The 20,631-nt window shown below is 36.8% G+C and overlaps 1 protein-coding gene across 1 annotated transcript in view; it reads right to left on the bottom strand.

Annotated features, from left to right (window-relative positions):
* BABAM2 (BRISC and BRCA1 A complex member 2) overlaps positions 1-20,631 on the bottom strand; it is a 157,736-nt gene that overhangs the window by 58,910 nt on the left and 78,195 nt on the right. The window contains exon 7 of the mRNA XM_052702229.1: positions 17,369-17,478. Within this exon, the coding sequence (XP_052558189.1) occupies positions 17,369-17,478 (110 nt within the window). The remainder of the gene's footprint in view (positions 1-17,368; positions 17,479-20,631) is intronic.

Genomic DNA, 20,631 nt, shown 5'->3' with positions numbered 1-20,631 from the left:
ACCCCAGCTTAAAATACAATCCCCCTAACAATATAAACAGTTGCCTAACATCACATTTCACATACCACCATGGTTTGGATGGCACGTCCCTGTTTGAAAAAGAATTTGACACACCAACAGTTACGGCGAGGAGGAAAAGAGAGGAAGTAACCTGAGAATCAAGGTTACAAAGTTGCTTTATCCATTCCTCTGTGGGGATGAAACAGTATAAACAAAACAACCAAACCCAAAACACTATTTACTTTGGGAAACAGAGTACATCGAGTTTCTCATAGTAGGTGGAGTCAAATAAGGACACACTTGGCCCCAGACACTCCAAGAGCCAGATCCCATGCAATGTTACAGACTGGAGCTGCTCCCCAGACTGGGCTACCACTATTGCTACATGATGATCACATTCTGTACAGGTACAGTCAGCTCTGAGAGCAGGGGAGGGGAAGGCAAGCCAATTATACCCCCAAGCATGGTGGAAATTTAGGGGTACAGCAGCGAATGCCAATTCACAGGCAGCATCACAGTTGTGATAAGCAGATCAATTACAAACATCACTGTGAAAAGCCTCTTACATGAACCCATTTTGTAATTAGCCAATGCTGTGCTTGACTCTGTTTAAATGCTGCTTGTTTTCAAACCACCACAGTATGTGGCAGAGATGTGGGTAATAAAAGATATAGCTAGCTCTGCCTAACATCTCTGGGACGTGGGGGAAGCAGGAGGGAGACAAATACAATCATTTTACCTGAGGCAACATTCTTCTCTTTTGTTTGTTCTTCCGGAGAGCTACAATGCAAACCTGAGTTGCTACTTGAGGCACTTCTATTAACAATACTTAGAATACAACTAGAAAGACTTATTTAAGTTTTCTAAGTTAGCACCCTTCAATATCGAAATTCACGGACAATGGAACAATTTTCCCTAAGGAGAGCCATAACAAAAGTCAATATGAGCCACCCAAACCAAGGATAAAAACACAAAGAAATCCTCTCTGAGCATGAGAGGTAAGTTCAGTAGCTACGGTCGAAGTCATTCCTCAGCTACTTCATTGGGTGTTCAGACAAGACTTATCTGAATTATAGCACTGAAGATCTGTATAACTGGAATTAACTGAATTCCCATCCGCCATTGAGTTTCTCTGCTGTGTTATAATCAGATCACAGTCCTTCATCAGTCATTTTCCCAGCCTTCCCTTTCTTCTCAACTTCCTGCCATCCTCAAATACAAAAATTTGGGGAATGAATGTTGCCTTTTAAGAGACAGCAAAAGCCCCAACAGCAACTTAAAGAGATTTCCTACCATGGAAGAATATAGGTTGCATATTTAAGCACAAACAACCTCATTAAAAATATATCACAGAAAAAAAGCACTTTAGGGTGATATCAACCTTAAGGCTTGTCTTTATTGTAAACACAAAGTTGTTAAAGTCAGAAGGAAGGGGGTTAATTATCCAAGACACCTAACACTTGCATTTATCATGAAATTACATGCTGAAAGGTTCAAGGAACAAAAGTAGAAGTGGCAGAGAAGAATGGAGCTATCTCATTCTTTTCTGACAAGCAAGTTGTCCGAAAAACTATTTAGCCTGCTTGAAGCACCTGAGCTACACAACTTCTCAAACTCAAAGGAAACAATAATTTGCACTGCCATTCTAACGGACCTGACCAGGAAGCTTTCTGTTAGATTAGTGATTGCAATAATATCACTGAAGAGGCTGAAGTTCATGGTTATATACACCCATAAAGTTTTTAAATACAGCATAATAAGATTTAGGTTATTCCTTGTAGCTAACATAACACTGTATTGAAGTTAGCCAGACCAGTGGCCTGTAACTGTTAAAAACTGATCTGGAATATCACTAAGCTTCTAATATGATTGATACCTTAAATATTTTCAGAGCATGAAAGATAAAATTGTTTGAGGAGAACACACAATTTTCATCTTTCAGGTTGATCATACCTGAAAAAATATCTGAAATGCAGAGATTTAGTGCCAAGTTAGTGACTTCAAATTCAGTGTATAGCTGTGGGAATAAGGAGGGCACTTTGGTCTTTACATGACAAAATTGCTCTCTTTTAGTTTATGTAACAACTGCTTCAAACTTCTTTCTCAGGAGAGAGCTACAAAAGAATGAGTAGAGGGGGAATAAAAAAAGAACTCAGTATTAAAAAATAAATTTATATTAGTTAAAAGAAACAGGAAGAGATTATTCATCAAGGCCTGGCAAAATGAGGTAATTATGCCACTGGAATAAAGTGACAGAGAAGATAAGAGATTTAAAAAAGCATCTCCAAAGCAGCAGCTTTGAGAATTTGATGTGTGCAAGGGAGAAAAATGGAGGAGAGGCAAGGAAGGAAAGAAAAGGTCACTATTGGCATGAAAAGAATTATGGAAGCATCTGCATATTAAAAATGTACTCATTAAATATAATTTTATTTTCATTTTTAATTTTGTGAAAACAAAAAGTACCTTTGCATTAGTTGGTATTTTTTCCTTCTTCTTCAATACCATATTAGCATCAACATACTGAGACAAGTTTCTCCTCTAGCAGATAATTCAATTAAAGACTATTCAATAGTCTTTAGACTATTTAATTCAATTAAAGACTACTACTTCAGTAGTTCCGTTGGATACTCTCAACATAAAGCAGCAGTTAAGATGGACAGAGCTGTGATGTTCCAAAAATCAGTTTGTGGGACTGGTATTCTAATACAGGAAATACAGGTACAATACCAAGACTCTCCACACTTTTCATTTTCAAAAGATATTTGCATTTTTTCTTCCCAAAGATTTAGGTCTCAAATTGCATAAGGAAATTTTCAAATTGAACCCATAAAGGCTCACTTTAACATTCTGAAGTCAAGTTGAATTCATACTGTTTTGTAGGTACCAATAAGCTAAAATCTTGAATAACATCATCTTAATTTAAGAACTGTTTTTCCCAAATGCTCAGTATATGCTCCCCATGACTTCCTGGAAAGTAACTCTGTCCTCTCAAGTGTTACCTATTATTGTCACTCCTAGACAACTATGAAGGCACAGAAAAATAAACTTAATTTTAGATAATTGTGTTCAGTTTAATGGTACAATCCACAATAGAGACGCTACTACATTAAATAGCTACTTTTGCAAGGTTATGATAAAGGGACAATTCCAGGTCATTTCTCCTAGCAACGCACAACAAACTATAAGTTTCCATATGCAATACCAAATTTATGATTAAAAAAATGTAAAAATAAATAAATTTTCCTTATAATAATAATCCAACTGACAAGCAAAACAATTCAATTTCACAGCTCTATTTTCTCATAGGTGTGAACACAGCAGTTGGAAAATGCACACTTCCTCAAACTAATTATTTCTTATTTCAGAAAAAGGCATTCTGGGAGACTGTACATGCCACACAAGCACAGATGATACAGCATTTAAAAAGAACTCTCCCAAACAACACACTGGAAGCCATTTCTGAATTACTACTGCCTATTAGGTTTCCACACATCTCTTCTGACCTCCTTTAGTAGAATTCCATTCTGCCTAGCCTGAAAACAGGAAACAGATTCTCTCCTTTTGTCCTTTAGGATTCTTAAGTTATTCACCTATTTATTTGCTGGTCTAATAAAATCAAAATCTGTGTTGAGAAACTTACCACAAGACCAACTTTAAAATATTCCTTTGGAGGGTAGCAACAGTTTCTATGTTATTAATCCAATCAGACAGGTTTATGCCTGTCATCTTTGCCCAGATTTGAACTCCTGTTGCCCAAGAGAATAGAAATTGGTGATGCAGGAAGAAATGCTTAACTGTACAGTATTATTTACTTGTGGCTCAGCAATCAGTTAACCACATATGTGAAGCTCTGCCAAGATGTCCTCCTACAATAAAAGCATTTTCAAAAATCCACAAAAACAAACATAATAGTCAGTAATTGACATATTTTGGATGGAACACTATTTACCTACTATTTGTTCTTAGAATAGAATCCAGTATTTTTACAGATTTTTAACATTGAAGTAAAAGAAAAGGATTTTCTGCTTGACTTAACATACAATTATAACCAGATTGCCGATTGCACTATCTTTACATTACTGACATATTCTGGCAGGGATCAAGGCTCAAAAATACACTCAACCATTACAAGTATCTTTTTCATGGTGGAAGACATACTTATGTATGTACTCAATATTTTATTTCATTCTCTTTAGATAATGCTGCTTGAATAACTACAGTGAAGGTGCTACAGAAACCTGTATCATGTGTCAGTGCACACAAACGTGTATAGCCCCAAGACAGCCTATATATACAGGGCAGCGATTAAGGACCATCACTAAGCAGGAAGACAACATTTGACCATAAAAGAAAGAGACTAATTCATTTCTAATTCTAATTTCATTTTATTTGGTGCAGACTGACAGTAACCTAAGGGAGTCTCTACTGGGTTCTAGTTTCCTAGTAATCAGCTCTTTCGGAAACACATTGATATATTCACAGATAATGATGATATTTGGTAATCAGTTATCCCAGAAGGATATTAGTATAAACATATTAAAATCTCTGCAAAACTTTACAGATCTGCAGATCAAAAACAAACAAACAAACAACAGTAAATGACTGGAAAACATTTTGTCAGTAGAACAGCACTAAGAAAACAGTGTGTATATTACACTACTTGAATAATTTTAAGTCAAGCCTGGACAAAACATGTAAAGATCTAACAAAAAATCTCCGATATTCTGGTTGTAACTGAGACATTTGAGGCATGTCTTGTTAGAAATAATTTTAAAAAGAAAGAATATTTAAAATTCAAATACTACCCACAACTGCCAATTTGACTATTTTAAACATGCAAGTTCTCCTTTACTCCCAAAAGAACTGCAACAGATTACTGTTGTAAAAGACTTTTCCACAAGTCATCTTGTTTTCATGCTATTGTTTAAGAGAATCATGTAATGACACCAGGTATTACAGGGCTATGTACATGCAGTACAAATGTAAATTGTCCAACGTAAAACAAGAAGAGTATCAGAAAATAAAGATGTATTAGAATGAAACAAAATCAAAACAGCAAATCCTTTTGAAACCATCTCCTTTAATGGGTGAGTTGCATAGAACACATTGCTTCTACAAGGCCTCAACACTGTATGCCTATAAATTCTAAACACCCCTACATTCTTGACTTTAAAGGGAGTCGGCTGTAGGACCTTGTTAGATGTTAATTAACAAAAAACAGGGAGTTGCCTTGGTGAAAAGTAAACAACATTTCAATTGCAGAGTCTGATGTAACATGGGTGGTTGCATCTAGACTCTACCATTAAACTATTAAATAAAATATGCTGAACAGGTTGGGAGAGAAACAAAAATAGAATGCTAGACTTTCATAGCATTAGTATAATGAAGAAACTTCTTTTTCCTAGCATTTTAAGTGCACTCCATTGGACACAAAGTACTCAGCAAGGCCAATTACATTGCCACAATCAGCATGGAGAAGCATGTTGAGACTAACTAAAGAAATCAAAATTTATGAAGGAGGCACGTGGACTTGACTCTTGATCTGGAGCTGGAATTAAAGAATGGTAGCTCATGGATGAAGTGAAGAGAGGCTGTTCTATGATAACATCCTGGTAAATGGCATAGTGTTACAGCATTGTATGACACTGGGAAGACAAGCAGCACAGCTTCAGTCCGTAGGGATCTTTACAAGCCCCACGACTGGGCCAAGTGAAACCTTGGGATTCTGAGACCGGACCTCCAAAGGAATGCCTCCTCTAAGGAGGGCAGGCAAGCAGCAGGATGGTTCCTCAGAGAGGCTGTGGGATATCCTCTGCGGGAAGTGTCCAAGACTTGGCTAGACAAAGGCCGAGCTATACAAAACCTGACCTAGCGCTGGCAATAATCCCATGCCAAGCAGGAAGTTGGACTGGATGAGTCAGGGTTCATTTTGAAAAGAAACAATGTCGGAAAAAAAAAAGTAAAATACACGTTTTTAAGTGTTGTAAAATAATGTTAGACTGTTATAAAATAAAGAGAGAACAAAGGCACTGAAATTTAAGACAGTGCAAAAAGATTGTTGTGATCATGCTCTGATTCTGCCTATCACACAATTAAAAGGGTTGTTGGATTTTTACTGATCAAAGAGTGCCTAAACTTTAGATAAGGCTTCCTTTGTCCTGATGTATGCTCATCACTCACCTCTCCTTGCAGTTTCTATGCCAACAGCAGGAAAAAGTTCTACCAGATACGCAGAGATAGAGGCTTACTGCTTAAAAATAATAAAAACATTTTCAGAGATCTGTGCAAAGTGAAAGAGAAATGGCCAAAAGAGAAAACAGAATACAAAGACAGAACTTAGGAAAATTAAAAAAGAGCAGCAGCTAGTGAGGGAAACTTAAATAGTAAGTATGTGAACAAAAACAGAGTATAAAACAAAAAAAAAAAAAGGATTTGAGGCGTTTGGAATCAAGTTAAAATTTTCATTACAACTACAAACGAAATACAGACTGTCTTTTTAGCAATGGAACAAGTTAATATGATCACTGTGTAAATATACATACATGCCATCTAATCATTTTAACATTATGGAGTATAAGAAAAACAAAAAATATCTGGGAAGCCAACCAAAAATATGGCCTAAAGGAATTACCTCCTCAAGTTATATCAGCAGAGCACTATTTTCTCTAGAAAGGAGAGGTGAAGAGGAGCAATGGGCTGCTACTGAGGTATGCAACCTTCCAAGACAGACAAATGTAACACAGCTGTTTGGGTTATTATCAAATGCAAAAACAAAGAAAGGAAAGGAGAGAGACCAGCAGCCACAGTAAAAAGCAGAATTGCCTTTCATGCAGTACTTAACATATGGAATAAACAGTACTGAGGGAACACAAGGGAACAATTAGTATAAATGGTTTTGTAAATATCTTGGACAAATCCCAGAAGAAAATAATACTGAGGAAGACACTGACTAATTCAGAGGAGGGAAGGGGCCTCATGGCTCTTCTGGCCTCCTTATGTCCTTATGTGCCCTGTATTTATATTTGTGTGCTTGCATTATCCAGCATATAGGCTATTTAAGGTCAGAAAAGCATTGCTGTAGCACAGCTGCCTCCAGCAAGTAGAGCTTGACATCACTAACCACACAGAAGAGCACAGCTCTTTTACTGGCTTAAACAGCAAATATCTGCAAGCAGAATTGTTTCGCTCTATTTGTACAGGTTTTTCCACAGTGCTATGGTGCATGCAACTTTGGTATTGACAGAGCTCTGTTCACTGAAATTGTTAAATGGCTTCTTTCCTCACGTACTGTCAGTGGCCACTGACCAGAAACAAGCTGTGAGAATTTAGCTTTAATATCCAACAAAAAAATAAACTAGGTTTTCATACACTGAAGATTCAATTCCTGCCAAAATTTAATTCGCCTTTCTCTGCAGAAGGTTTGATACATAATACACACACATATCAAATATCACACATGAGATCTGAAATAAAATCCTACGACACTGCACTGACACACACGTATGTTTTCTAAAATATACATATCATATTCCAGACTTTTTCCATTAACACAGTGGCTATGCAATTTGCAGAAGTAGTGAAGGACTAAAGCTGCTTATTAACCCGCTGAAATGGAAGGGCATCAAAACACAGTTACTCCACGACATGGTTGATAACTGCCACAAAGAAGGTATTTTCCAGAACTAGGTAGACAGATACCTCAGTGACTGCACCAACCTCCTCCTCCCAACAACAAGAACAAAACAAACAAACAAACATGCCCAGGTGTGCCTCCCAGCATACAGGAGTTTGGCTCTTTATCACCCAGATCAAAGGCCTGGGGGAGTACACAAACTGCTCCCTGTCCAAGTGATCAGGGTTTCTCCCAGTGAAAATCAAGGTGCGAAGTGGCACTTTATACATCCAGGTCTTGTCCTGATACCAGCTTTAAATTTGATGAGGGTGCAGAGACAAGTACCACAATTTAGTCAAAGCCTGTGGCAACTTGATGATAGCCAAAGAATTCACTGACAGTGAAACACAGCTGGGAGCAGTAACACTCATTTTTCCATACAGAAGACGACCACAGGTACATTACTTTTTTCCCTGAATAATATACAACTCCCTGGACGTAACCTCTAACTACCTCTGTGTTTCTTCCAAGCTGCAGATCAATGAGGCCCAGCCTGTTCCCAAGAAGTGTTGGTTGTAAAGGAAGATAAAATGTACAGAAGTCACGTGAAGCCCTGCTCTGTACAGTTTTCTTTTTAGCTGTCTCCATTTTCTGCACAAATCACTTTACAAGTTTTTCGAAAAGCGCAACTACAAAACACAAACTCCATTCCATTCAAATAAAAGCTTCTCTAAGTTGCGTACAATCTGCACTCTAATTTAAAGAAAGTCGAAGTTCAGGATGTGTTTTAGTTTCAAATTCATCAAAACCTCATTTTTGGGAGTTACCCAAAAGTAACCTCTTAGGAAAAAGTTCTCAATATCTCTGAAGGGCGATCTGCTATAAAGGAACAGATTATTCAACACCAAGTTCCACAGGTGGGAATATGCTTTTTATACATACTTCCAATGTAAGTCCAATATGCAAGAGCAAAAAGCAAACAGGAGTTCAACTAAGATCCACACGAGATACTAGTAGCAGTAGTAATAGGACATACTGTAGCCTTAACTGACATCAGCAAAATGATGAATCACATTCTTGACAATAATTTGGAAAAATGAAACCCAATGGTCATGATGCAAAAATCAACCACAATTTATTCTGTGGAAGTAGTATCTTACTATGATAGATAATTAAGTAGGAACTAATTTAAAGAAGACTTCAAGATTAAAAAGTCACAGATTATGGACAGAAAAGTGGGAGGTGAAAAGCAATAAAAATCATAGAATCATAGAATCACCAAGGTTGGAAAAGACCTAAAAGATCATCCAGCCCAACTGTTCACCTATTCCCAATAGCTCCCACTAAACCATGTCCCTCAACACAAATCGAGGTGGTACTTAGTACTGCTGTGGAGTGGAGAAGTTTAGATGAAAATAACTGGATGGAAGTAGTAGGATTCTAGCTTTAGGCTGAAGTGTGACTTAAGAGAATGAGGAAGCATAACATGTGAGATGCTAACTGCATGGAAAAACAGTGTTTGAGGAATGGGAATAGAACAGGAGAAAATACAAAGGTTGTGAAAACTGCTTCTCAGAGGTGTCTAAACGCCCTTCTCAGCTATGTACACTGAAATACGTGTTTTCAACCTAGCCAAACTTGCAGATAGAAGGATTAGATAGACCAAAAAGAGTCCAATGTAGGAAGTTGTGAACCATGAAACAAGAGACTTGTGTTCTGTTACCGACTCTGCCTTTAACTTTCTGGGTGACAGTAATTTCTATTAACTATCACTTTTGCTCCAAAAAGGTATAATGATAATGACCTCTCTGTTGAACATATGAGCTCAAATACATTATATGCATTATTAGCTAGACACTCCTTCTGAGTTTGTGATCTGTATAAACGATCGTTAATTTCACAAAGAAAACTTTTCTTGGTTATAAACCAAAGGAATCCCCCATCACTACCATGCTTAGAAAGACTCTTTCTTAACTGCAAGTTAAAACAACCCATCCACCTTTAATGTTCTTCTAGAACACCTTGTCAGCACAAATGAAGTCACGTATCTATTTAGTTCCCAGGAAACTCTTCCACTGCACTTCCATACTGACAGCAATCAGGGTCCTAAAGCACTCCAGCACTGAAACAAGGCTTTGTGGTAATCTCAAAGGATACATTTTGATCTGTTCTTTTGACCCCAAGCACAATGGGAAGCTGAGGCTGAGATCTCCTCCCCACTGGTCCCTCCTTCCCCACTTTCCTTGCACTGCAGCTACTCCGTGTCCTCCTTGTACCACATTTCCAACATCACCCAAGGTACCCTCTGAAAAGGACGCACACAAGCCAGGGAAAGAAAAATACCACAACAGCAACGAAAACTGACGTGCTTGGCCTTGGCTTATTTTAATTCTGTGTTTCATGCATTTTAGCAGTTGGTTTGAAAATCCTTAATTTTTCAGTTATGAGTGTTCAGGGGTTTGCACTTATTGAACATTAGCATCTGGAAGGAAGCACTAAAAGTAGCTAACTTTTTATTAAACGTTTTAAATAATAAAATAGGAAAAGTCTGAAGATAGAATACCATAATGTGCAGCAGCTTGCAATTACAGTGAAGTTCTCTGAAAACAAATGACTGAGTCACCACATTCAGAAAGTAAGCCACATATCCCAAACATGCAAAAATTCACTTCAGTAAAGCAGATTTTGTAACAAGATAATGTCATATTCTGTACCAGTGGCTTCTGAATTACAAGAACTGGGAAAAATATACACATGGCAACAATAGCAGTTTCAAAGAATACTCTAGGAAACCTGTGTCGAGGAAATGGTTGAGTAAAAGTACCTTTCTCTAATCACAGCATTTGCTGCCAAGGCAAATTCTATTTAACTCACTGTGGCTACCATTTCTCAGTTTTGGTAATTAGTATGCAGTTAGAACTGATACTGTTGACCAGCAAAACCTCAACTTTGAGCTTCAAGAAAAACCCTCTGTAACCTACTCATGTGATTACATTTAAGGATAAATTGCCAGGAGTCTCAGTCTGTGGAAACCTCAATTCACAGACTCCATTCAGCTGAAACTGACCTAGACAAACTCAGAGTTAAGTTTCCTCACATATAAATTCTACAATTCTGTAGGACTTAATTTTTCCATTGCACTTTGAAGAAACACCTGCAAAGGTATTTTTTAGGGTAGCATTTAACCCCAGTTAACAAACCTTTGCTCACTCTATTACCGCTATATTTGCAATTTGGAGTAAAAAGAAATGACTTCTTTCAAATCTCTCTGGCCAGCCTAACTAATTTTGCAGCAGTTACTTCAGGGAATTCACACTGGCTCCAGAACTAGCCCTTATAGTTCTGCAGAATAAAAGACTGTACGTTAAAAAACAAAACATTCCTAATAATTTCTACATAAGAAAAAAAACAAAAAACTGTCATCTGCAGCAAACATATTTTAGTACAAACATGGATATACTCTGCTCAGCAGGCTTCCTTTCCCCTATAAAAACATCTCAGGAAACAATGATGAAATCTGCTATGCATGCTCTAATGTGCTGGGAAAACAGCTGAGAAAGGCCCTTAAGTACTACGCACCAAGGATGTCAGAATGGCAGTGAAATACCCCTCAGCGTATGCCACAGTAAAGCCAAAAATACTTGATGTATCAATACATAAATAATGCCTTCGTGAAAACAGAATGATTCTCAGTATCAAAGTAAAGGACACATAATCCAAACAACTTCTAGAAAACAATTAACAGAAAAATTCCAACTGCAAATACAAGGTCAGATTTCAGATGTATTAAATACTGTTCCAGCTAGTAACTGAGACAACAGTAATTCCCAATCTCATTGCTAAAATCAGATCTTTTCTGGAAATATTCAAGACCTGCCTGGATGTCTACCTGTGCAGCTTGCCTAGGAGGCATGCTTTGACCCAATTGGACTTGATGATCTCTGGAGGTCTCTTCCAGCCCTTACAATTCTGTGATTCTGACCAATTAAAAATGCTTCTGACAACCTCAATGTACAAGGATTCATCTGACGATATGAGCAGCAGTAAAGATCCAGGAACAACTTTATGAATAGTACTGTGTAATGTCCAAAAGAAACATTACTTTGTTTCCTTCGTCCCCCCTCTATTATCAGTCTTGTAGGAGATAAAAACACCTAGAAGCAGAGTGATACCACAGAAAAAAGGTTGAGAATATTTTAGAAGAGTGCAGTTTTACGACGGTGCTTCAAAATGACTGTGTTGACAGGGATTATTACAATGAAACATGTTATACTCACAGCAAGGGCCTGTATGCTTAATTAGGGTATCCTGAAATAAACTATATGCATACTGGTGAAAAAATGCAACAACTCAGTGGAAAGATTTTGTATCTGAAGGAAGAAATGTTTTTATTCAAATTTTTGAAGAACCTTCCACTCTAGTCAGAAATATGTAGACAAAAGGGAATCAGAGAAGGTTGCCTTAAAACCTCTGTTTTTCATTTGAAATTTCTCTCAATTTTCCATACATATTTTTCTGCTTTACAAAAAATCCTTCGAGATGTAAAATAATTATTGCAATATGTAAAAATACACATCTGTCAGATTACAAAGAGTAAGCTAACAAAACCCCAGGAAAGACAGAAATCTGCAGAAGTCTCTCTAATCAGAACCCCATCAGGACAATTGCAATACCACTGCTGTCATATTACAAATTAGATGAGATAGAACTACGAACAAAGGAGACTGTGCCATCAGAAGGCTACAGTTTAAGAAGACTGGACTGATGGGTATACGGCAAAGGTAGCAGTCAAGAGATTTTACCAATTCATTGGCCAGGCCCTGTGAGGAAAGGCATGACCAAACTGGGCTTACTGGAAGACAGGGCCCTGCAAAATCAATGACAACTCCGGCTTCCTCTGTCTGCAAAGTTGCTCTGGGATTTGAAGAAGTCATGGACTGCATTGGTTCTCTGCTAACAGTTGCAAAGAAATCATGAGTTTGGAAGAATAAATCGTGCATTTGGAAGTTTTAACTTGTCAAACAGAAGACCTTGCTTCTGTCTTCTATAGACAGATAAAAAGGCATTAATACAACCAATTGTGTAGAGACAGTATACTTCCACTTACTGTAAGACAGTAGGCTTTGACCAGTGACATGCAATCACCAGTATGGCACACCAGCATGAGGTGAAGCCCTTCGCAGTGCCCCTGCAACCTGGCATCTCAAAAGCAGCAAGAGACAAATCCACCACATGCTATAAATGGAGAATACTTTCTTCTTTCAGCTCCCAGCAACCACAACAGAAGGGATAGTTAAGAGATGGGAAATAATACCTCAAAGCAAATGCACATAGTTTATTTTCTCTCTCTTCAGTTCTTTTTTTCATTGGGGAAAAGCAGATAGAAACATTCAAAGTCTGAAAGTTCAGACTAGCTTCTTGTTATTTTTCCTTGTCCACACGAGAAGGTTAAGCACAGTTGCCGAACTTCAAATTCCATCCTCAGTCACGAAGAACCCTCTGGCACAGCTCCCAGACTCGTAAAAAATGACCACTTCAGTCCCTAAACCATGGAGCCTGATCCACTAAGGCAAAACAAGTTCTACTGACAGCTGGTTTTCTTAGCATATTCACATCCATGTATTTATCATAGAAAAGCCCTCCAGGACAACAGTGTTTATTAGAGGATTATTTCTGTGAATCTAGGGAACAAAGAATCTACTGAGCAGCAGTGTTTCTACTCTTATTTCTTTTTTCTTAAAACGTGAACCAAGATAAACCCGCTTTATTTATTTCTTTATTAACATGGACTACCCATGAAGATTAAAAAAAGACATAAAATTTGGTTTTTATCATGAAAAAATATAACTTCTGATCCACATTAATGTGTAGCACACTGACAAACAATTTAATATAGAAATTAGCTGTTCAGACTCTTTCCCATTTCTTGGATTTAGATTCTGGTGACTTTAAGCAGATGAAAAACAAAGATATAACAGATTTTTAATCATAAGTTTCCTATCCATAGGGATACCTAGTCTTCTACCACTGAGAAAGATAATTTGAGCAAGCAAGAAGTGTTATAGTGAGAGACTTTATGAATAATGTATAGAAATAAGGCAGAGACATAAAAGGTAATTAGTCCAGCAGTTCCTCACCACGCAGAGGAGTGCGCACAACAGTGCAGGCAAAGCCTCAGAATACCTGTTTTCCTAACCTAGCAGGTGGAAGAGGTCAAATGGATCAGCTCAGCACGTGGGGAACTTTGGGTACTGATGCTGCTCAGCTCTGAACATTTCCCCAAAGCAGAACAGCTGAAAGTTGGGGATGAGGAGCATCCTGTGACCACCTCTGCTCTCATATGAGGAAGGAAGACTATCTACGCACAAATGGATGCTGACAAGCACCATCCTCTCAAGCTGGGTGGCCTGTCTGTGAGGTTTACCAGCATATCATTTTCTCCAAAAGCATGCAGGAACTTGTTATTATGATACTATGGAAGTGCTGCTGCTTGCTTTTTTTTTTTTTTTTTTTTTTTTTTTTCTCCTTTCTGGTTGTATTTACATGTATTATATATAAACTGTAACATATAATCAGTATCCCATGTGTCACTGTGACTGAATCTACCTTTAAAAATAATTAAAAGCAACTGTTATTAGCTCTGTGTCTGTCTACTGATGCAATGTAATGAAGAATAATAATTGTTAAAGAAAATAGTAAACATTTATAAATGATTGATATCAAAGGAAGGATATATTAACAAGAAATTGTGGATAACATGTTTTAAATGATTGGTATTTAAAGGAGAGCTTTTAAATGCAGAAGTTTTAATGAAAGAATTAAATCACGCACAGTTATGTTTAACTGTTGTTGAGATGTTTACAAACCAACATGCTTCCCAACCCTACGAGCTGGTTTTGAGGGTTTTTCGTTTGCTTGTTTTTCAATTGTAAGACCTGGGCTTAACACTCCTTGCAATGAAGTCAATGGAATACCAACATTGACACCTGTACAAGCAACAATACCTTTGCACTGCATTTTTATCTCCCACTAAAAGACAACCTTTTTCAAATCTAGCATCTTATCTCCAAACCATAAAAAATGGGTATTTCCCTGATTTCACAAATCTCTTTGAGAGTCTCTGGCAATGAGCAATCAGTCTTACCCATACTATGTTTACCATTCACCTAAAAATAGATCAAATGTGCTTTACAATAACACTTCAAAACAAAAACAATGTATTCATATTGCTAGGGTCCAAATTTGCTGACAAGATCTGTGGGTAAGTGTCATTTTTAGAAAATGCAACGTAGCAACACATACTTATATGGTGGATCACAAAAGCAATGAAATCTCTTGGGAAAGCTGGAGATAACTCACTTTACACAGACAGTTCACTCTTATTTCTCTCCAAAGTTGAAGCATTTTTGTTTGCAAATGTTTTTTTATACATCAAGACAATGCTATTCCTGTTTGCTTGTTCTTCCTAAGGTGAACAGAATTAGTATAAACAAAATAATTGTGGGAATTTGGTATTTTTCCTGTTTTATTTAATACTTGGGAAGGTTATGGGTGGAACTGTCGACTACTAATTATTCTACCTCAAAATCTGATGCATAAAAAAAATACACCAGTAATTTGCTTACACGGTGCTTGTAGATGCAATTATTGTTAGCAGCGGGGAAGAACTTTCATAAGCAGAACACAATTCAAATGTAAAATGCCATGGCCTCAAGTCATTAAAATTAATCCTCAGGGCCCTTTGAGGCTTTTTGTACTTTTGGCAAAAAGTATAAAGAAGTACGCATTGTTGCTTCAGTTCCCAAACATTGGAAAGTTAAATATCTGGACTGTCAGCCTCTGCTAAACAGAACAGAGATGGGTTTGGGAAAGAGCAAAAGACAAATGTCTCTTTGTTATTTTAGCTCAATTGAACAAACACTGAAAACATACCTATGCATTTTTTCACAGAACAAAAAGTAACCGGTATAATACAGGAAAGTGCAGCAGCTCACAATCAAGCAAATCTCCTTCACTGGAAGTAAGAGACATTATGCCATGAAACAGTAAAAGCTGATTACATTAACACCGCATTAGGTTACTTTGAAAACTAACATAGTGAACGTGAATCATAAGTAATCAATCTCATTCCCTCTCAGCTCTTAGGTAAACTATGGCTTACTAATGTCCAGACACCATGATGAACATTTTTAAACAAAGACAGACTGAAACAGAGCCATGCTTTCTGGGTGCAGTATCTCCAAGACTGATATACAGATACCGTAAGAAGGCATGGCATGAAACTACAGGTAACACTGGCATGATTTTAAAGTGACTTTGTAAGATCTAAATTATAAAGCAATAAATGTGTCAGACATATCAGGTACGTATTAACACCATCCAAATACCATTCTGTTATACTGCTGTACATAGCACAATTAAAATCAGATGTTCTTCAGCGCACTGAAAGAAAATACAATATTTTACGGAAAGCAAAGTGCACTTTCGTATTGCTACTCTGCTCTGCTACTCAAGAGGTTAAAATCTTTCTAATGACACTACTGGAAAATGCATTAATTAGCACTAAGGTCATTTACATATACCTGGGTGGCCTAAAACACAGTTAATAGTCAACATGTGACTAGAGCTGAAAACACAACAGAGACCAGTGACAGCTCATTTGCCATTAGCAGCAGTTGAGAAAAGAATCCTTTGGAACACTGATGGATAACTACATGTTTCAGTACAATTATGCTCTCAACTTTTGATAAAAGGTAGTGAATTGACACAAATATAAAAATTGAAGAGTTGCTATGCATCTTATTCACATGCATGTATATGAACAGGTGTGCATGTAATATACATTTTCTTAAATAAAAAAAATAATAAATCTTTTGTCTTTATCTAAATCAAATCTTGAAATTGTTTTTTTAAATGGCACCCACCATGTTATCCAGACCAATGCCCTGCTGAGTGAAACCTCAACTTCTCTACCAGTTCAAAGGAAAGTCACTGCAGTATTGACCAGAAAAACAAAACATTACTGAAATTGTGTTAAATTATCCTGACTGATGAATACTTGAAAAGTCTAATATTGTTACTTTTTTTGAAGCAGACAATGCACTGAAATAGGAGGAGCACTAAGGCATTCTTAATTCCAGAATCTGAAGAGCAAATTAATGAAAATGGACTGACTTCCTTCCATTTTAGGAGTTTTTCAGCAATGGTGTTTGTCAACTGCATTGTCCAACAACCTTAAAATTAAATATTCAGATATTCTCCTGGAAAAAAGTAACCTTGTAAAGATGCAAATTCATAAAACGCAGTTTAAAAAGTCCTCGGCCTTCTACAGCTCTTTAAACAAAGGAGTTACATACAGTCAGAGAACTTACCCATACACATATGTGTATTTATATGTATTCCTCATCCCTCAATGAAAAAATAATTAAACATTACTCCACAAAAAAGGTACCAGTGTGTTGTACCATAGGAGACACTCAAAATATGCTACAGGAAAACTCAGTATGATACTCTTCATGGATTAAAATGGTACTACATGCGGCCAATGACTTCTTCATCCGTATGTGATCCAGTCAGATATAAAACAAGCAAGAAGATCTGTCATTTCTCCACCACGCACAGACTTATAGTAAACATTATGACTTTAAGCAGTTTAAAGAAATATGACCATATCAGCTAGCCAACATTTCTCAGGGAAAGTATGAATAGTTCAAAGATGAAACAAAAAAACATTTCAGAACAAACTGTCGCACTTACTGTTCAATGCGTGGAGAGAGATACAGCTTAGGAAAAACCTGAGTAGCTTCTGCATCCTCAAAACTAACAGAGAGAAGTGCGACATCTTCTCCAGGATCTTCATTCACATCCTGTACATAAAAATAAGACAGATACAAACAACAGAATGAATACTTGTAAGCTTGCAGATAATGAGACAGTCAAGTACCAATTTATTTAAAAGATGCTCTAAAGGGGAATCAAAAGTGTGACTGCTGAAAAATAGGTTGAAAATTTCTTACTGTATTAGTACTTGAAAGATATTCTGTAGTGCTTAGTTCCAAGTACCAAAATAAAATTACTTATTACTTAACAAGTATACAGTAATGTAGCTCTTCTTCAGATGGCAGAAAAATATATTTAAGTAAACATGCAGATTTCACTGTTAAGAATTCTCAGTTCAGTATTAACATCAGACACAAATACCAAGGAATTTTATGTTACAGTAGCATAGAATTAGGACAACAGACTTCACATTTGTTATTTTTCAACAAAGTGCATGGTGCATATTTTCTGCTGTACTCAACTCCTTTGTTTTGAAGAATTTTTTTGCAGTTAGGAACTTGTGTCTAGAAGCTACTGTCCTTGAACTTCCCATAGATTGAATCCCTGCATTACTTTCAGAAGGCTGCATGCATAATAAAGAGTATTGCAAATAAATAAATAAATAAAATCCACATTAAGTATTAGGACAGTCAATATAAACGCATTCACAGTTAAGGCTCTCTTTGCATAAGAATAATCAGGCACAATTTTCGGATCAAGTAGAACAAATATTGTTTCTGGATAAGACCTGATATCTCTCCAACTCATGAATCACATACAGCCCAGATAGCTGAATATCTGCTGAATACAACTGCATTTGAGCTCCCAACTTTGTGTTAGAGCCATGAATTAGCAGTACCAGCATCTTCCCCTAGCACAAGTAATATGGTGCCACTTGCTGCACACAAACAGAAGTCCCTTAACATGTTTGTGCATATGTACATAGCAACTTGCCAAGATGCATTTGTTTTTATCCGCTTTGGAAAACTATGAGAGGAAACAGATAACCCAGCAGATCTGCACTCAGCACAGGATCAACATGGTGCAGCGTGCCCTGGTGTGGTCTGCCTTACACGCAGCTGGGAGGAAGGAACATGCAAACCACTTAAGACATTGTTTGAAGATCCTGCCCAAACTGGGGGAAAAAACTGACTGCTGAGTGGTTTCAGGAAGAAAATCTCATGCCATGTGAAGCTTTGGCAGGACTGGAACTGTTAACGTCCAGAGAGACTTGCTGCGTGTTACCTACTACGTGCAGAACACAACATGCCAAGAAATTTAGTGATAAGCTGAAGGGAAGAGTAGGTCTTAAAAAAAAAAAAAAACCCACAAAAAAACACCCTAATTGTATTGCATAAAAATTAGACAGATCTGGAAGTGTTTTCTTAAATTCTGCTATGGTGTACTGCTCAACTTTAATAGCTGGAAGAAAAGTGCACTCCTAAGAATGCCTATAAGATGACTACAGGCACAGTCAGGCTGGGAATGAAACACTGCTTTAAGCTGCAGTTGCAGGATAACCCTCCATATCAGTATCAAGGATGACAACAAATCGCTTTCACGATGGGGTACCATCAGTTTACAGACAGGAATTCACTGCTGTAGCCAAGTAAGGCATCAATTGAATTTTCACAATTATCTTGCTAATTGTCAATAAAATGAAAAGAACTATTAATATAAACTAAACAGTCATGCTAATTATTTAAAATATTTTATTGTAAGAGGCATTCCTCAAGAAATGACAAGTATATATAATACATACCTGTGTACGCATGTAGCTCTCTCAAGACCATATTATTATTATTATTATTTTTTTTGTAATTCTTGTCAAAACACTTATTAGTAGAGAGGAGAATCATGTTTTTCACAAAACTAAATCTACTTAATGCTTAATTTGGTACACAAATACTTTGCTATCATGCATATGATCAGCTTCTAGAATATCAAAGAAAAGCAAAATGAGGAAAAAAAAATCACTACAACACCCATTACCAATTACATATTATTACAATGTATTCATGCACTCATTAATAACTACTTTAATACAAAGACTCACAGCAAAAAAGCAAAAAAGTACATAAATAAATGTAATATCTTGGCACATTGAGATGCAATAAGTTGATGTGTGCATTAAGAGCAATAAGCTCAGACGTAATATTTTTCATTTATAAAACTAATACACAAAATACAACTATTGTTGCCAGCACATCACCACATTACATTCATATAGCTACTGTCCAATGCAAGTCTGAATAAAGAAATCAACATTCATCTCTAACTACCTCTTTTCAAGTAGATGTATGTTTTTTGCCTGCAAACCTGCAAAGTTAAAATTGTAGCTTAAAAACAAAGAAACAAACAAACAAAAAACCCCACCACAAAACAGGCAGCATTCCCATAGGTTTTAAAAAGACGTGATGCAGTAACACTAAGGAGTTGCTCAACCTGGTTGCTCAGATGGCCACAGATTTATGTTGAAGTCTGTTTGTATTTGCACGATAGTGATTATTTCTTTCAGACTTTGCTCCTTTTATTTATGCAAGGATCTGCTTGGTAGAACTGCATTCATCCTTAGTATGTCTGGTGTCATTTATAAAACTAAATCAAAAACACATGTCCTACAGATAAACTGTAGAGAGACTTCAATTAACAGACCTTTTTGATGTTGTCTGCGCCAGCCACAGCTTAACTCCTTCAATGATATCTCTTCTGGTCATTTCTACAAGCTTGTTAATGACCAGGTGAAATGATGCATGTCTGAAGAAGTAGGCAATGACATTTTTCCAGCACAGAGGCTGATATCCTTCTCTTTCATCAAGAGGTCCAAAGGCAAAGGCTGTTTATACACTCCTTATCAAATTCTGACTGGCAATGTCTTGTCTTCCCTTTTCCCATTTCATTATGTCTATTTCTCTCAAAAAGCAGGCAACTTTTAAACAAAGTAGCAAAACAAAATCACCTCTCTTTTTTACTTTCCAGTTGGCGTCTAGAGAAAGAGTAACTTCAATTGCTTTTTCAAGACTATTCCCTTTTAGGAAACAAAAGGGGCTGCTGAACTCCAATCACAATACATTTTTTAAATTAAAATGGCCAAGGTGATTTTCATTATTTGTATTTGTATTTGACCCACACCACTCACTGCTGAAGGATTTTATTAACACAATTCTACATTTACAAAAATTTGATTTTCTAAGATCTAA

The sequence above is a fragment of the Tympanuchus pallidicinctus genome, unplaced genomic scaffold (assembly GCF_026119805.1).
Source record: "Tympanuchus pallidicinctus isolate F22 unplaced genomic scaffold, pur_lepc_1.0 scaffold1, whole genome shotgun sequence".
Classification (NCBI taxonomy): Eukaryota; Metazoa; Chordata; class Aves; order Galliformes; family Phasianidae; genus Tympanuchus; species Tympanuchus pallidicinctus.
Note: the sequence above shows the minus strand (reverse complement) of the source record. Positions and strands in the feature narration are given on the sequence as shown.